The 18,250-nt window shown below is 43.5% G+C and overlaps 4 protein-coding genes across 5 annotated transcripts in view; 1 reads left to right on the top strand and 3 right to left on the bottom strand.

Annotated features, from left to right (window-relative positions):
- The window catches only part of LOC126558239 (TBC1 domain family member whacked), a 263,712-nt gene that overhangs the window by 40,275 nt on the left and 205,187 nt on the right, over window positions 1–18,250 (top strand). The gene's annotated exons all lie outside the window — the stretch shown is intronic.
- LOC126556581 (calcineurin-binding protein cabin-1-like) lies at window positions 975–11,332 on the bottom strand. Its single transcript, XM_050211908.1, has 23 exons — window positions 11,229–11,332; window positions 11,031–11,144; window positions 10,292–10,945; window positions 10,054–10,228; window positions 9,885–9,980; window positions 9,628–9,814; window positions 9,374–9,560; window positions 9,047–9,300; window positions 8,098–8,266; window positions 7,682–7,984; window positions 7,456–7,618; window positions 7,231–7,387; window positions 7,027–7,164; window positions 6,686–6,964; window positions 5,935–6,276; window positions 5,691–5,864; window positions 4,597–5,611; window positions 4,276–4,530; window positions 4,039–4,202; window positions 3,069–3,549; window positions 2,461–3,001; window positions 1,218–2,373; window positions 975–1,146 (listed from the first exon to the last, which is right to left on the bottom strand). The coding sequence occupies exons 1-23, from the start codon at window positions 11,316–11,318 to the stop codon at window positions 975–977; spliced, it is 7,266 nt and encodes a 2,421-aa protein (XP_050067865.1). The 5' UTR covers window positions 11,319–11,332.
- The window catches only part of LOC126558773 (toll-interacting protein-like), a 67,310-nt gene continuing 60,833 nt past the window's right edge, over window positions 11,774–18,250 (bottom strand). Inside the window, exons 2-5 of one of the 2 annotated variants that reach the window (XM_050214837.1) lie at window positions 13,367–13,430; window positions 12,751–12,876; window positions 12,294–12,671; window positions 11,774–12,234 (exon numbers count right to left, since the gene is read on the bottom strand). In XM_050214837.1, coding sequence (XP_050070794.1) covers window positions 11,965–12,234; window positions 12,294–12,671; window positions 12,751–12,876; window positions 13,367–13,408 — 816 coding nt within the window. In that variant the 5' untranslated portion in view covers window positions 13,409–13,430 and the 3' untranslated portion in view covers window positions 11,774–11,964. Of the gene's footprint in view, window positions 12,235–12,293; window positions 12,672–12,750; window positions 12,877–13,366; window positions 13,490–18,250 lie in introns of those variants that run through there. The other variant, XM_050214836.1, reaches the window with a different exon arrangement.
- On the bottom strand, window positions 15,223–15,977 carry LOC126559542 (uncharacterized). The gene is made up of 3 exons (XM_050215711.1): window positions 15,923–15,977; window positions 15,473–15,546; window positions 15,223–15,394 (listed from the first exon to the last, which is right to left on the bottom strand). The coding sequence occupies exons 1-3, from the start codon at window positions 15,941–15,943 to the stop codon at window positions 15,223–15,225; spliced, it is 267 nt and encodes an 88-aa protein (XP_050071668.1). The 5' UTR covers window positions 15,944–15,977.

Raw genomic sequence — 18,250 nt, 5'->3', positions numbered from 1 at the left:
CCGGATCTTGACCCCATGGCATATGGAAAATATCACCCGGAGTTCCTGGGTCTTAGATTGTTCACTGGTATTCTATGGAATTCTTAAGCTGTAATTAATCTTTAGTTAGAATGTTATGTCCACCTTACACACAGCCCACAGGGGCCCACAAAGAAAAAAAACGCCCCTTAAGCTCTAGCTTTAAACTGAAAGGACTGTCTCGGATGTGTAGGTATATTTGCATTGAAAGAACGAGGTTAAAAAAGGTTGCGGAAGATAGATCAACCTTTGGAAAAGATGCCTTAACTTGGCAAATATTTGGGACTAAAAGGAACCGACCGTGTGAACACTGGAACTCCCCCTTGGAACTACGTAAGCGATCTTTCGATTGTATATCAGTCGTACGACTGATTCAGTTTGGAAGTTTAAAAAAATTAAGTATTGTGCAAGTGGTAAATAGATGTGTTGTTCCTAGCAGTTGGAAGTACATTCTGATGTCTGAGTTTTCCACCCCGGACCTCGAGCTCAATTCAACAATTTGTCAGAAATCGATCAAGAATGTTTGCATCGACGTCACGAAGGCCAATCATAGGGCCTCGCTCGATCCTTGTGCTTCTTTTGTATAGCAAATCTGGCTGTATTGCCTAACGTTAACGATCCAGGGTTTACATCTTTGCCATTATACTCATATTTCATTCCTTTCATCTATTCATTTAAGACGGCAAATAGTGCCAAAACCCTTATTGATCGATGGTTGTACCGGAGTGGATTGAACTGCACATTCGGCAAGCCACACAACCATCGGGTAGCACCATTTAGGCATAAAACCCCCGAGAGAAATATAAAATTCAGTTGCATTTTTTTTAAATATATTGGCAGTTTCTAAGCAATTATTGCTACGATTAATGGTTGGTTAATGATCCAACATGTTAGCGAACCTGCCTGGGGAGCTATAGCAACCCAGAAGCCACATTAAACGACGATTTCGGTTACGATCATTCGAGCACGATCACATCCATTGGATCATCTGCTGGTGGTTTCGGTTTTGTGGCTGTGGTGGTGGTGGTGCCCGATCCACCACCGGCACCTTCACTTTCGCGCGCTTTATTCGCTTTCTGCCGTTCGGCAAGCTTTTGCTGCAACGTTTTTGCTTGTTGCTGGTTCGGTCTGGGAATTATAACAGCGAAAAGGGGAAAAAGTTGTAGTACAGATACTTTTCCATAGCGACATCGACTTACCCAACAACACCCATCGGATGCAATGAGATTGAGGAGGAAGAGGAGGAGGAGGTACTAGCACCACCCCCCGAACCACTACCGATCATTGCCGAAGATTGTCTGTTGTAACTGTCGGTGGACGGATAGCTAGGTCCCGTCGGTACCGGTGTTATTGTCGCACTGATTCGTGGTATTCCCGCTGTAGGACTTGATGATGCGAAACGATTCCCACCCACCGGTTGATTACCGGTTGCGGCCATATTTGCCATTGATGTGTGCATTGCTAGGGTGGTAGCTGCTTTGTTGGACTGTTTAGCCGATTGTTTTCGTCCAGCCGGTGCTTGTTGGGATGGTCCAGGAACAGTGGACTGTGCCACGCCGGTTCCTCCCTTCATGCTCATCAGCCACGAGCGTGCCATGTGGGGATACTTTTGCAACAGTTCCATGTAAGACGCTAGTAAATCTTTCGGCACTGCAGCATCAAACAAACCGGCGGTGAGTGTTTTATCCGTTCGGCCAGTGTTTGTTGCCGATCCGGAAGCTTTGCCACCGATGGGTTGCATCAGCGGTCCCATCACGGGTTCGATAGATAGTCCAGGAACACCTAGCTGCGGTATGGTGGTGGTGTTCGATTGATGCGTAGGTATCGATCGACTATAAGGTAATGGGCGTGTTTGCTGTCCTGTGCCCGCTTTTTTACCCTTTATTTTACGTCCCCCGGTCGGTGGGTCTTGTTTCCGTGCAGGTATTGGTCCATCCGATGGTGTAATGGTAAGAATTGGAGATGGTGAAGATACACGCTGTGACATTCCACCGAATGGTGAGGACACGCGGGCATCTTTCTTCGTTGGCAGTGGAGCATTACCGGTGAGTGTGGACATGGGCGTGAGCGTAATGGTAGCTAGCTGCTGATGATGTTGCTCACCAGTCATGGAAGTGACAGTGCTGCTGGCAGACGATTTTGCGCCGGAAGAAGGTTTTTTGCTTCCACCGGCGGCTGTGTTAGCAGTGGTTAGCTGGCTGCTGCTGGCCGTATTGTAATCTTTACCACCGGAACCGATCAGCTGACCTTTCGGCAAACCCAACGACATGGGAACAGGCAGTGGAGAAGGTGTGGAAGTGCTACGATCAGTGCTTGGGGAAAGCGCCGCTTTCTGGCTTTGAATTTTAAAAGCAGCTGTGTGATGAAATTTTCAGTAAAGAAAAATTAGAATTAAAATTTGTAAAAACAAAACTGAAAGGAAAATAATTTAATACAGTTTACCTAGATACTCGGTAAATGCGGCCGTCATCATCGGATTATTACCGATCGCGGCAATATTTGGAATTTGGCTAAACAGTTTCAGATATTGCTGGTACAAAGTGGAAGAGTTGACGGCACCGGTTGCTGAAGAGGTAGACGCTACAGTTGATGGTGTAACCGAGGGCAAAGATGGTAGTGGCAAAAGCAGATCATTTGTAGATGATGTTGAGGAAAATCCGACAGATTTCGCCGTTGTCGTTGATACGACCGTAGCAGACGAAGAAGCCACTGCTGTGACTTTATTAGAACTAGTACCGACCGCTGAGGATGATACGGTATCATGCATAATTGGCGTGATGGTAACCCGCGACGAAAGTTCCGACATCATACTAGTCATTGCGCTTTGTCCGTATTGTTGTGTTGCAGGATAAGAAGGCTGCTGAACGCTGCTTGGCTGTTCGTTAGCTGAAACCGTCGACGTTGGTGGTGCAGCAGAAGCGGTGGATGATGCTTTCGTTACCCCCAGGCGTCGATTTTGTCTCGTAAGACCGGGAATAAAGTTCTGTTTCGAGTAGATTTAGGGATAATTTAATATGGCCACTCTTCATGCGCATTTTTACCATACTTACCGCAGATATCGGTTGCATCGGTACAAACATCGTTGTCGGAAGTTCACCGCTAGTTAGCATCGCTTTCGCACCATTACCACCATTACCCGCCCCGGTAGCTCCAGCTCCGGACGTTGCTGAGTTTGATCCACTGCTAGCATTTGCTTGCTGCTGCTTTTCTTGCATTTTGCGGTAGTTCATCTCGTACGTACACAGCTTTACAGCTAAATCGAGCAAATTAACATTGTCCGGTAATTTCGGGACCTTATCGCTAACAAACACCCGATACGCATCGATCAGTGCAGTTGCAAACATTGACTCCTTCGCTTGCATGTGTTTTGTGATCTTACGGTACGCTTTGTACATGTCGACCATGAGCGAGAGCAGTTCGGTGTCGTTGCGCACGTCGGAATGCTTCTTGAACAGGCTTCGGTACACTTGCACACAGAACAGTATCGCTTGCTGGACCAACTCTTTGCGTTCGTAATCATTTAAGTATTTCCTAGAGGATTGAGGATCGTTTTTATTAGTAATGGATTACTGTGTTTTATATAAAAGGATGGATGGATGGATAGAAGGATGAGCTGTGTTTTACTGTACCAAGTGACTAAAAGTCATTAGATTTCTCCCAAAATGGGATTGGGGATTGGAATCGATGAAAGAGAGGAATCGATGATAAAATTTGGAAGACAGCGATATTGTAGGTCAATTTTGGCAAAGTGATCCACATAGGTTGGCTCCTTTTGGAAGCCCCTTTTTGGTTGCGCATGAGCCTGGTATCCTGATCACTGGTACCAAATACTTAAAATTACGAGAGACTTGACTACCTCAGATAGTGTAACCTAAAATTCTAGAGAGCCTGTAGAAGATATATCGTGCAATCCGTGTGCTGCTCCATCCTATTCACTATTAACTACTCATTACAGTAGAACATCTTTTTTGGTGGCACGCATCTAAAACACGTCGCCCAAAACCGAAAATAACCACTTACTTGTCCGGTTCCGGCGTTCGCTGTAGCTGCAGTGCCAACTCCAGCAGGGTATCGTACTCGGAAAATTCCTTCAACGTTTCCATCAGCACAATCACACACTTTGAAATGTGCGATGCAAAATTACCCGGCCGATCAATATCCGATGCAGGAATTCTCCATAAACCCTGCAAAGCAATATAAAAACCAATAATGAATTGTATAGTTACTATTTTAAACAGCCATAAAATCGATAGTTACGTTAAAGAAATTGGTCGACTTTCGTTCCGTGAACAGTCCTGGTATTTGATTACCGAGCGTGGTACGATAGGTGCCAAGCAGCAGTTGGCGTGCACTCTCGAAAGACTTTGTTGAACCGGGCGCATGCATGAAATGGTGTATGAGACGGTACATCGATTTATAATGCTCCGGGAAGCGAGTTATGCACTCTTCCAGATTTTTAATGCACAGCTTGAAAATAGTGTCCCGTTGCGTTGGGTTGATCGGTTGCTGGTTCTAGAAAGTGTTTCAAATGAGCATATGTTTAATGAATATATATATTCTCCATCCCATTATACTTACAATGAGTTCATCGTCCGTCGACGTACTGTCACTGTCAGAATCGGAAGATGTATCCGAATCACTGTCGGACGAATCGCTGCTCGACGAAGAAGTGCTGGTGGTGGTCGTTGTCGTGGTAGTAGTGGACGTAACTGCACTTTCCTGTGATCCACGACGTAACGATGGATGTTGCAGATCACCTAGCTGCTTAATTTCCTCCACGCGCAGATGTTCCAGCGCACGAGCAGGCATCTGACCGGACGCAGAGACTGGCGAAGGAACGTTTTCTACGTCTTCCACCACTTGAACATCACTCGGTCCCGGTTTCGGTTCCTGTGGCTGTGGACTGTTTACAGAAACAATCGTAGCTGATTCTGTCTGTTGTTCCCCAGCAGCCCCAGTATCCGATGCTGCCGGAACAGTTGCAGCTGCTTGCACTTCGGCAGCTTTAGAAACTTTAGGAGAACCTACCGGAACGTCCATATCCATCGTACCTCCTGGATTCGTTCCACTGTTGTTCCCGTTCGGGGAGATCTTTCGCTTGAGCATGTTTTCATTTATTTTAGCACGATTCACCGCAAACGGACTGATCGATAGCTCCTTCAGGGTGCGCACAAACAGCCGGGACGTTTTTTTATTTATCGGCGAATGTTGCTCCACGTACTTGATAATGGCCGCATTGATGCGGTAAAATATCTCCAACGCTTCGATCGCCAGCTGCGAGGGACTGCTGTGATTGATCTTGATTGGATAGGTTGCGTTACATTCGTACAGATATTTAGCGGATTTGAGGTAATGCGTCAGATAGACGGCCGGATGTTCCTTCTTCTTTTCCGCTATTTTACCGAGCATGTAGTGATGCAGCCATATTTCGTCCTCGTGATTGTGACCATTCTCTTGGTTCGGTTGTATCGGCTGCTCATCGATCATGTCACCGGCTGCATTGCTGTGCGACAGCTTGATCAGACTCACCTTGTTGAAGCATGTAAATGCTATATCCAGACAGCGCTCCTTATGCGTTTCAACCAATGCGAAACTGGGATAAGGGGAAATGGAAATGGAAACGTAAGAAATGTATGCTGACTGTTTAGGCAGACATTTTAGAAACATTTTACCTCTCCATAGACAATGTATCGCTGAGAAGCTTTAAGCTGCGCGAGCAGAACGAATGAATGTTGTACGCAAACGATCCGTACTCAATCCACAGCTGTGAATCTTCTTCGTTTAGCTGCAAACACTGATCGAAACACTTCATACCATTGTCAGTTTCGTCGAGAAATTCCTGCAATCTGTAACACACGACAAACGGGTCCATCAGATATGCGATGGTTCCTCCTACATCCTATCCCTATTACTTACGGCATTGTTTCAGTCGAGTTGAGCTTCGTTTCGACCTTGCTCGCTTTGGAGAGTGAAATTCCAGCCCACGAATCGAAGCGCGATGGTTCCAGGGCCAAATCCATTACGTAGTACCGGATCGCACGTGTAAAATCACGACTTTTAAAGTAAAAATCAGCCAACAGATAGAAAATTGGTTTCACTTCGCTCTGCAGAATGTTGGCCGCCTCGGGCAGTGTATTGCCCTTGCCATCGATAAACTCGGATATCGGGCGGGAGAGTTTCATGATGTTGATTTCACGCGGTATGAGCAGAATGATGCGCTGTAGGAGTGCCTCCATATCGGTGGAAATGGATTCCAGTCTGGAAATTTTGGAAGGGAATTCAATGAGTAATCAATTTTGTTTCTTTTTGCACCCCAAAAAAATTTTGAGTGTCAAAAATCCGAGGTCTGGACGCAGATTTGTACCAGGTTCGAAATTTGAATCTCAATCATTTTCTCTTCCTTTCCTTCTATTTGTTCCATTTGTTCCTTTCGTTCGTTTCACCCCTTTTGTTCGTTTCGCTTATTTCGTTCCTTTCGTTCATTTCGTTCATTCGTTTCTTTTGTTCTTTAATCCCTTTCATTCTTATTGCATATTCGGTACCTTTCGGTCGTTACGTTCCCTTCTTTCTTTTTGTTCTTTTTGTTCCTTTCGCTCCTTTCGTGCCTTTCATTATACTGCTCAGTAAACGTAAAACACTACAAATTATATCACTACGTCGCACTTACTTGTAGGAGTTAAATTCTGGCAGGCTATCAGGACGATAGAGATCAAACAGCTGAATCGCTCGCTCCCAGGTAAGTGATACTTGCACAGCACAGTGGTCCTGTATATGCCGGTGCCGGGGCCGTTTCTGTGGATATCCGTACAAACAATACGTCACCTGTTCGAGATATTCATTCAAAATTTCCCGAAATGGTTCCAACATGGGGGAACGAATCTTCGGCACAACGACATCGAGTGTGTGAAACAGTAACCCACTGTCGCCTCTTGAGCACCAGTTTTTCCTAATATGGGTAATAAACATCGGTATTAATGAATAAAAGAAAGCGCAATAAATAGGACTCACTTCCCCAGTAGCTCGTGTGCCACGAAACACATCATAATTGAATTGCAGAGACGTTCTGGCTCCATTTCTAGCGTTCCGTTTGGATCAGCAATAGCGGGTTGCCGATTCAGCTTTACTGAACAGTCCATATCATCTTGTCTACAAGGAAAAGGGGTTGTGTGATGTATTGGATAAAGCGCAACTCGGGGGATAACACAAGCTTACCGTTCCAAAACATAGTAAAGCACGATCCAAGCTCTCCAACATTCGATTAGACAAAGCTGAGCGGTGTAATTTTTCTCCCCACTAGGATCGAGCTGGTGTGTGAGCATGCGATGTAACGATTGGATAAGTCTGGATAGATTTTTACCGAGAACATCGACTGGAAAAATAGAGATAAAGTTCGCTTATTTACCAAGTCCCTAAACGAGAAGCACCGCAAAAGCGTACTTATAGCTACTCCTTCCTGCTTGATTATGGATTCCATGTAGAGCAGCGAAAAGTTTATATTGTTAGCCCACATGCGTGACTTTCGGCTATCGTGCTGTACCGGTGCGGTCATGAACTGCTGGACGGAGTAGGTGAAAGATTTTTCCGACCAGAGAAAACATTCCTAAAACAACACGTCATACGTTATTGAAGTAAATGATCGACGAAATTTCGGGGCCACGCTTACCTCCATTTCGGCCATACTCCAAAGCGATTCCAGTAACATTTGTGTTTGAATCGTGAGACCAAGAATCGATTCGTCCGGATTCACAGCGGAGGTGTAGTAGTGTAGTGTATCTTTCAGTATTGCGACCACAGGCTCATGTTCTCCGCTGTCATAGTGGCGTTTAACACGAGCAATGCGCAACTTGCGTTCCGTTTCTCCGATCAGTTCGTGAACGGAGCTTTTGCTGATGCTTGTGTTTGCTCGCTGGTTTGGAAAGTTTAGCTCGATGGATGCTTCACCTGGTGCTTCGACAAGCTCGGAAAGCTTCGTTGTGTGTGTGAGAGAGAGAGAGAGATAAAGCAAAGGAGAGAAATAGATTAATTATATGATAAAATTCTTAAAAATACGCAATGAAAGAAAATCGCTATTCTTATTACCAAATAAAGATTATCTAGAGCTTGATCGAACTTTTGCATACTACAGTGCAGAATGTAAGAAATCCACAGCAATCGAATGCGATAAACAGTTACTATTTGCTGGGTCGGTAAACTGTCTACATAGAACCGACAGCGATGGAACACTTCCTCATCAAACTGATCGAACACACTGTAATAAGAGAAGGAAATATACTTTAATTTTTGTATCTTCAACGTCAATAAGCATTTTGGTCGAGGGCAACGAGATTATCGAAAACAAGCTTTAGTAGCTTTAGTCATAGAGAATTGGTGAAATTACTAACAGGCTTTCTCGTCCAGTGGATCTTGTTGAAGGGGTTTTGTTACCTGGAATATTCTACTCTTTCACTACGGCTCTTCAATTTTCTTCACCCAAAACAGACACATCAAACAGTTTCCAAGCCTTTGTGAGCATTGACTATATATGGTTTGATAAGATGAGGCTCACATTATGCCATAGATTGAGATCCTCGATAGGGATTAGATAAAAATAAACTCGTTAACAAAGATAGGCAGAATATACGATCCTGCCGTGTGAAGTGCTGCTACCGCCGCTAACATTACATGAGATGTAAAGTCGACAGTACAGACAGTACAGTCATTGGAAGAAGAGTTTAGGTACTACCATTGTTAATAAAAAGGATAAAGAATAGAGGACTAAGGACCTGAGGTACTCAAGTGAATATATATATATATATATATATATATATATATATATATATATATATATATATATATATATATATATATATATTTATATAAATATATATCATCTCTGTTGAAATCAGTTGGCAGTTTCAATGACAGGTTGTCACCATAAAATAGATTTGTCTCATAGGTGAACAGCATCTTGTCCAGGAAGCTATTACCCACTTAGACAAATGTTCAGACCACTGCACAAAACATTTTTGATTAGTAAGCATTAGATTACCTTTGCGATTGTTCACTGTCCTGCGCCAAACCAGAATCCAGCTTTAGCTCGAGATGGAACAGTGTGATTTGAAATATCACCTCCAGTCGATCCTCGGACAATTGATTCCACGAGTCATAATCGGTGTACTGTGTGAAATGTGAATGCACCTTCAAGTAAAGCGTGCGTAATTCCGGTTTCATCGCGACACCCCACGATTTAGAGACGTGTGCCAAAAATCCGTACATCAACGCGTACACATCAATGTCACTTTGCTTTAGACCATTCAGGAGATAGAAAACAAAATTTAGTGTGAATTTGTGGGGAATATTCCACACGCACGAATACCTTCATTTCAGTAACAAAACTATCCACATTGCATTCACTGCAGAAATTTTGCTGCGTAACAGTGGATGATGGTTCGGTGCTGGTGGAATGTCCTAAGGAAGATTCGGCTGGCCGCTTTGATTGATCGCTTGGTGATTCTGTGCGGATATCCGGTACAAAGGGAGAATCTTCAAAACGCAAGTCCTCTCTAAAAGAAATTATTTACAAACTGTTATTATTTGCAAGGAAAGCAAGCAAAGCTTTGCCACACTTACGACAGATGTTGTTTAACGGCTTGTTTGAAGAATGAATCCACCGTTGCATCAACTGGATCGTTCATTTCCAGTGCACTTTTCTTGCGTGTCGACCGTCGGTTCTTGTGCCAGCCCCACTGCTCGAGAATTTTTAGCTCGGCTCCAAGCCTTGTTCGACGGGCTCGGTTTTTGGCTTGCTCGTTAGCATCTGATGGAAAAAGCACGATCGATAATGGTGCTGGACTGTTTGAATAGTTTTGGCACACAAGCCAACTTACCAACACCCGAATCAGCACTATCAGCAGCAGATGTACCATTGCCATTCGTTTCGTCATTGCTTTTGACCCCCATGCCACCAACATCATTTGCTTCTTCTGTAGAGGGGTTTAAAATAACATTTCGCTCATATGCCAATAACATAGTATAAAAGCGGAATATATCACTCACCACCACACACTTCTTCCTCTTCTACTTCCATTCGACTGTCATCCTTCACCAAGGACTGGTCTACGGCACATTCTGTTGGGTCCGGTGACTTCTGCACATCTTCTTCGACTTGTTCCGGTTTTGGCACCTTGTGCTCACAGAACAGTTCATCCGTGTCCACCATGAACACACATCGCTGTGGAGTTTAATAAATTTAGCTTACTGAAGCATATTTATATTTCAATTCCAATCCACTTACCAAATCTAGCTCCTCCATCAGTTCGTTCAACCTCACCAGCACATTGCCGATCGTTTCGAAGCTAAGATCATCTATTTTCATTACATTTCGCAACGTTTCCGGCATCACGGTAAAATCTGGTTCCTCATCCGCCGCCGGACATGGTTTAAACAGCTCGTCAAACGTTTCCAACGCAGCTGCCAGAGGCCGGTGTTTCTCTTCCTCGGAAAAATCGAACGACGGTGTCACAGTGAACACGGTATCCAGATACGGTAGTGTGGATTTAAACCGTTCCCTAATCGCTCTCACCACATCAATGTACAGCTTGTTGCGCGTATCCTTTCGGTGGCATTGGCTGGCCCATCCATACGCTTCGACCACGTTTGAAGCGCTACAAAACACCCTCAGCAGTCCTTCCATGCTGGGCCAATGGTTAGGATTGCGTTTCAGACACTTTTCGAAATACATTTTTGAAATTTGCAGGTGGCCAGTTTTGAGTGCCATATGTGCCAAACGGGACATGGTATACACATCCGTTTCATCCAGATCCATTGCCTTCATAAGGAATTCCATCGCAAGATGTTCCTTTCCTTGCTCTTCGTAGATGAGTCCAATGTTACGATAGCAGTTGTACTTAACGGCGAACAGTTTATTGTCCGCCTGGGTGGATGTAACCTAAAACATAAAGCAATGGTTAAAAGCGAAGGTAAAAAGAAGCCGGATAAAGCCGGGAACGGTAGGCGAATGTTAATGTACGCACATCGTGGATGACTTGAGTATCCAACAGCTCCAGCAACAGTTCCAGTGCATCTTGCTGTCGGTTCTCCTTTTTCATCTGCAGCGCCCGCACATACTCAGAGATGGCAATGGTTTCCTGTGGGTAAATGGAAAAAGCCGACACACATTACTAAACACTTCTCAAGCAAGCGAAAGTACCAAATCATTTAAACCACCATACCTCGGCTTCTTTCGTGACGATTAGCTCGGTATCGGATGTGTTACTCTCCTCGTCCGTTTCTTCCTCGTTCAACGCAGATATTCGTATCATTTTTACGGTTTTATCACACAATTCTACGCTTAATTGTGGATGAGTAAAGCGATGGCGGCAAAAATGGTAAGTTGTTGTTTACTTCGATCTTTGCGTCAAAAATCAACCGCTCGGATCAGAAGCAGCTGAAGCTGCACGCACACGAACACTTTCTTGCTGCCAGAGCAATGTCAAATATCGGACATTTGTAGCTTTCTGCAAGGAACACTATAAATGTGCCAGAAGAACCAATTTTGAAATTTTTACCCATTGTTTATGTTGATTAATTTGCTAAAGATCTTAAAAAAAGTACATTAATTACTCTTCTCATTGTAGGCTTATCAAGCTAAATTTCACCCAATTGTTTCTTCTTAACATCGCTACTTCACACGACGAACATTTTAAGTTTGGTGATATTCAACAGAAAATGGAAACAGTTAACCTCACACAAATTTTGCGTTGGAAAGTAATATATGCCTAGCGTACATTTATTAAATACACAGTTAGAAGCTTTTGTAATTATTAACATAAACAACAAAAATTATTGGAAGGTTTAATAAACTTGCCCAAGCTGCCGAGTGCACGGGAGCACTGTCAAATGCGTTCGGTCTTAAGAGCATCATTATCATCTTATCTGCTATCATGCTTTGCTTATCGTTTCCCAAATCTAACTGCTCATCTGCAGCAAGGCATTGATGACTGCGTCACGGTCTTGGTTGTTGGCTACGGCGACCGATTTAATCACCTCCTTATCGATCTGCGGGAACATCTCGTGAATGCGAGTTAGATCGTCGTCGGAAAGCACGGGAGGTGGTGGCCTTGCCACCTGCGGTTGATTCGGAGCAACAAACACAGGCATCGGGGTGCCGGTGGCCACGTTCGGTACCAACACGACCGGTGCATTGGTTTGTATCATGCGCGGCTGGACGACCATGTTCTGCAAGTGGAAGGTATTAACACCAGTGGCAGACAAAACCCGGCCGGCCGGATACTTACATTAAAGCTCATCACCATATCGATACTGCCCTCGAGCCCTTCGCCTTGTTTGCCGCTCAATGGGTACCAATCTTCGTGCGTTTCGCCACGCAACACCGACTGTGGGATACGAATTTCGGCCCACGCTATCAATTCGTCCATGGAAAAGTTACACTCGTCATAGATTTCGAGCGCAATCGACTCGACGCCGGCTGGAAGCTGACAGTGTATGACACGGTTCCAGCGTGGATTTCGACCACCGTTTGGTGCAGTTTGCGTTTCGTAAACAAAGTGACCCACGCGTAGGCGCACGTACGGATCCATGCGTGTGATGCCGTAGTTTTTCACCAGCTTAGCCTGTGCAATGGTGATGCTTAGCCGGCCGACAAAGTTAGGTGCCTTCAGAGTAGCAAACAATGCAAAACGGAATTAGTCAATAGGTCGCTAATTCTTTGATGAAGGGTGAACGAGCACTTACCATGTGTGGCGTGTACGTGTTGTGGTAACTTTGGAGGGCCAAAGCAGCCTGCCTATCGGACACTTCCTGAATGTCTTGCGCTGTCGTAACACGCAGAAACTCATCCGGCAGCGGTCCAAGATAAGCCTGCAAATTGCGCAAACAGAATGTTCTCGAATAAGTAAGGGAAAAGGTTCATCAGTTTTTTTTTGTAGATTTCAATGTAAAACATTGCGCCATTTTGTAACATATAAGTTCTAGTAAATGATGACTTGTTTTTTATGTTTGCCCTGTTTGACTATCAAACCTGTGCCGTGCATTTGGAAGGCTTCTTTCCCTTCACAGAGCTCAACGGTAGAAGAAACCAAACACAGACACGGCTCAGAACTACAATATGGTGCGTCGCGTTTAAGATTACACGTTTTGCATAGGAATCTGCCCGTCCTATGCCCAGATGACGACACAGTCTTTCCAATCTACTTGGCACTCATGAATCATATCAGGCATTGTGTTTAAATTACATTTTTTATCACTGATAAAGAACGACGTAGATAGATAGGAAGAAGCGGGTAGAATGCCAGCAAAGCCTTGAGCACGCTATCCGCAAAGGTAAGATATCGATATGTAAGCAATTTACCCGCTTCCAGTGTTCGTTAGATCGTGGGGTCACTTCCTCCATGGTTGGGGTAAAGTTTAGTCCGCTTGCACGGGTCTTTTTTCCGACTTGCTATCAACAAAAATACACAACACAACTGGCTCGATTTGCACAGGAACAGTGCACAGAACAATATGGAATGTGACAGGTTGGTTCAGATGTTGTTTATGTTCGTGCGCCATATTGAAGTACGGTGTGACAGCTGCTGGATGTAAACAAATACCGTTTTTGATGCACACAGAATGCATGGTTTTCTGTATGTAAATCTAATGACTAAATTTAGGGTACTAAGATGGATGAATGTTTGATTCATAATTCCATTAAATAGTTCTTCTGATAAGTCGTAAGCAAATGAGTTTTTTAATGCTTTGCATTTCTAATATTTTACATGCATTGAGCCGACAGCGGTGCCCGTCTTTAATTAGAGGCTCAAAGACCTGTCACATGCCAGGACCGGGGTTCAAATCTGAATCTTTCCTCGTTAGAGAGAACTGATTATTCAAATAAGGTGGTATCAGTAAATTTTATGAGCTATTAGAATGGCCAGCATGATTTAGTAAGACGTGAAGCCATGAAGAAAATGCGTTGAATAATAACAAGGTTTTTACAATTTTTATAATAACCAAAGTCTCTGGAATTGTACACTCCCAGCACTAACATAAGCTTATGATCTGAGGCACGAGCCGAATTTGAGAAGCTCAGAAGTACTTATGCTCCGTATGTGTTGATGGACCAGCGGCGTCAGTCTTATACACGACAGGATTGAGTGCCAAATCCTTAACGGACGATCATACTGCGAATTCAGAATCAACTAGGGAATTATAAAAGGCTGGCTAACACTTCTAAGGCATGTTGAGACAAAAACAAGAAGAAAAATGAGTGGAAGATCAAATAAGCAGCAAACAGATGGATCGTTCGCTGATCTAACAGATATAGAACGAATTAGACTTGTTAGGTGGATGCTTGATAGGTCAAATCCAGACGGAGTGATGGCGTTGAAGATTTCATCAGACGAGAGAAGGTTTTTGAATGACGACGACGCTGTACTTTGAGCGAACCTTGTCTGTATTCAGGATAGTTATTTAGGATTCTTGTTCTCCTGGGCTTAACGACTCATTAGGTCATGCTGGCCATCAAATGACTTATTAGTTTTGCCCCGATACCGCGTAGTTGAAAAGTCAGAATAGTTCGTAGAAAGGTCCATATGTTGTTTAAATTAAAACACAAAAATCTATATTATGTTCAAAAGAAATATAAACTTTTACCATCTTCATTAGAAGTATTTTTGAGCCAAAGTTAGTCGATATAAAGTCAGCTGGTGAGCTGCTCATGTCGACTTAAAACATATTCTGGATAGATTTGGTAAGCAAACTTTTAAATAAACATTATTAATATTTTATATAGATAAATATGACCTAGATATTTTTGACGTTTGTTATAGGAAATTCAAAACTTCCGTTTTTAATGTACTTTAATGTTATCTTCGAAAAAATTTATTCAAATTTATAAAAAAAATGCTGATATTTAATGTAACATTTTGTGACTGCACAATTGAATCGGTTATTTGGAGCTCCATCAACATGTTACTCTTTTTGAATTCATATTTAAGTACACTCGTATGTAGAACAACTTACCTCACATTGGCGTGCCATTTCTATTCTTCATAAAGAAGTAAAATTAAATTTTCTTTCATTACATACGTGATAAAACATTGCCTTACATATTAGTACCTATAATTTATTGATTATTCTATTTTTTGGTTCCAAACGCCTAAATACACGCAACCGCGCGCGCGTGCACACACACAGTTTCTATGTATGTGATCCTGTCCTGGTTGTCTAAATGTAGGACAGATAGCTGGAGGCGCCCTTCTTCTTCTTGCCATACTCCCAACCATGCTCATCGTCGTGCGTTTTGACGTTCTTTACCGGAATGCCGACATGTACCGTTTTTACCACGGTTTTCGTATGCAGATGAGTGTGATGCTTGATCGGCACGTGGATACGAATTCTGTGAGATACGAGTCACGAATGGGGAGCATTCATTAGGCATTAGATAAAGCCTAAAACCGTTCAGCAGCATACTCACTTGGCATGATCTGGAACAGGAAGTGCATCAAAGGCACACACAAGCATGGTAATGATGAGAAAAGCGGCCAAAACCTGTTCGAGGGAAGAACAGTAGAGGGATATTAGTGAGTGCTGTCAATCCCTCACTCAAAGGGTGCACTAGGTAATCGTATTGGCAAAGAAGAACAATTTATAATCCGTATGCTTTGGGCACAATTTCATTCACGATAGGAAATTGGAAGTAGTAGAACCACGCACAACAGCTACTAAAATTTCACACTCTAGTTTAGTCCTTCGTTTTCACACTTAAGACACGAGCTAACAGTCCACAAACCGTTCCTTTTTCACCGTTAAAGTAGCTCTGTTCACAGTCTTTGTTATGAGCCTTTTGACACTTTTGGAAATTGAAATTGACACCAACGACACTTGGAAATTGAACTTTTAAACCGTTTTGTCCGCCATTACTTACAATCTTCGATGCCATTTTCATGGTGTATCACTGCTACTAAGTTGGTTTGAGTATTAATTTAACTAAATTCCTCTAAAACTGTAACTGGTTCCTTTGCCTAAGCACCTTAACAAAGACACAACACCACTGTAAAACGTCCGTCCGTATCTCACTTGGCGCACCAAAAGGAATCTTAATCAACTTCTTCTCTGCAGCAGCAAATTGGTTCGGCTTGGTGTTCCGGTAGTCCCGACGCGGTGTCTCGGTGCTGAGCTCGCAGCTGATCGCGGTAGTTATGGTCAGTTTTTGAAACCGACCGATCTTTAAATATCTATGCGAGAAATACGCTGCGCCTGCTGTTTGGGTTGGCCCCAACCCCAACCAGTCACCCAACCCCACCTCAATATGTGATGGAGCGGGAAGGAAGGGAGATCTCGGCTGGTAGCAAATCTAGCCACGGTTCATCGAGTGGTCTGCCTGGCGGCTGGTTGAAGTTGTCCACAGTCTCGGATCGGTTGAAAACCCGCATGACGTTAGACGGCGACCACTCGAGTACGGTGTTTCTCGGAGCTCCCTCTTTCACCCCTTCCCAATCCTCGCTCCTCCTCCCATCCGGAAGCTTGCCCGCACCGGTAATCGATGGTTTGGTGGGGTACGGTACGGGGGCAACGGATAAACAAAAGTTCAACATTATCTCCCCATTACTGTCGCCGATCGCCGATATCTCCATCTATGGGGATTTCGTTTTCGCTGCTTTTCGTTAGAGCACACGACGTATGTGTGTGCTCAGGCATAGCGAGTACACCGAAATTCATGACAGCAACCGAGCAGCAATGGGCGCCAAACATAATGTTGGTTTTCGAGCCCTCCCTTCCGGTTTCGAGTGCCTCCCAAAAGTGGAGTTCATAATGAACTCGCGCGGGGATTCCACCACAGAGAAGCGGGGAACGTGAACGGGGGAATGGATGGAAAGTGCGGAAAGTTTGGTCGCGGGAAGGATCGAGAAAAGAAAATTCAAACCAAAAAGCATCGGGTAACTGTGTTGGCCGTTGATCGTAGAAAAAGAAGCTAAGATCAGTGGGCCAGGCGTTATGATGGACAGCATTTTTGGGAACTTGTTCGGTCGGATATTATCTGCCTCGTGAATGTGTGGTATGTGCGAAAAGTGACGATTAACCGACATTGGCGTTTGGGGTTGTTGTTAAGATGTTGTCTGACACGTAACAGAAACTGATATCCCTCCTCTCCGTTAAGCTGTTTGGCCGTACTTCGAGTACATTTCAATCAAAGCGTATTGTGCGCTCGATACGTCACTGAAGAATTTGCGTAAGTAATAGTGGACTAAGTGGAATAAGTAACTGTAAAACAAACGGGCGAAAAGTCTGCCTGAATAGCCTGAAAGTAGAGTTCGGCCGACCTGTCAAGCCCTAAAGGGTCTATCTACTATGTTCTTCGACTATGGTTAACGATCTAATAGGTCAAGCCGGTCATCTAGTGGCTCGCGAGACTAAACGATAACACATAGCCGGATAGTGAGTCTTGCGTACGGAGAAACGGTCGCGGGGTGGGATTCGATTTCTCGTCCTGCCGTATGAAGAAAGACACCTCTGTCATCTATATCACCTGATATCGCCAAAGAATAGAATAGGAAGGAATGGGCTCACGACTTTACAGCGTGGTACTGTAAATAAACTCATACCATCACCGAAGACATTGTACCATTTTGCCTGTTTAACAGAGAAGGATCAAATGCTCGACAGTGCTTCCACAGCTGATTGTGAAGATCGAGTTGCAAGTTTTTCCTTATTAATTGCAGGATTCCAATATATGATTGCAAACTTCAAAGAGAAGCATTCTTGCACTGCGTGATACACTGTAACAGTTAAATCATTAAAATCATCAAAGCCCCCCATTTATAATTTATTGTATTAAACAAAGTGGAACGTTTATTTTATGACATTCAACACCTTAGTAAAATGCTATTTTTATTGATTTCTTAAATTTTCATTTTAGAAAAATTGTTATATTAGGAAATAGATCTCCAACAGTCTCTATCTATTAAGGTTATTTTATTCTTTGCTCTAATTTTGGAGGCAGAATTCATTAGCCGTTTTGAATAATGCTATTTTGATCCTGTTTGGGGTTTTTCTAGAGATTTAGATTAAAATTTTTGGATTTTAATGTTGCTAAACTTTATCAAATTATTCAGCGTTGGACAATAGATTAAGACCACCTGCTATTGTACATATGAGATTAAGAGGCCAACGAATAAACTCCGTTTTTTTTTTTTGGAAAAACTTAGTCAAACATTTTTCATTGCAGACAAACACAACTTATGAAACTGCTGCT

This window comes from Anopheles maculipalpis, chromosome 2RL, assembly GCF_943734695.1.
Source record: "Anopheles maculipalpis chromosome 2RL, idAnoMacuDA_375_x, whole genome shotgun sequence".
Lineage (NCBI taxonomy): Eukaryota > Metazoa > Arthropoda > Insecta > Diptera > Culicidae > Anopheles > Anopheles maculipalpis.
This window is presented reverse-complemented; position numbering and strand designations above follow the sequence as displayed.

Excerpts from the sequence above, each read along its gene's own strand:
- LOC126556581 (XM_050211908.1), bottom strand. The coding sequence starts at position 11,318 with ATGATACGAATATCTGCGTTGAACGAGGAAGAAACGGACGAGGAGAGT. Across the intron at positions 7,165-7,230 it reads CTTTACTATGTTTTGGAACG|ACAAGATGATATGGACTGTT; the intron begins GTAAGCTTGTGT and ends TTTTCCTTGTAG. Across the intron at positions 4,531-4,596 it reads CGACGGACGATGAACTCATT|AACCAGCAACCGATCAACCC; the intron begins GTAAGTATAATG and ends AACACTTTCTAG.
- LOC126559542 (XM_050215711.1), bottom strand. The coding sequence starts at position 15,943 with ATGAAAATGGCATCGAAGATT. Across the intron at positions 15,547-15,922 it reads TGAAAATGGCATCGAAGATT|GTTTTGGCCGCTTTTCTCAT; the intron begins GTAAGTAATGGC and ends TCCCTCGAACAG. Across the intron at positions 15,395-15,472 it reads CCTGTTCCAGATCATGCCAA|AATTCGTATCCACGTGCCGA; the intron begins GTGAGTATGCTG and ends CGTATCTCACAG.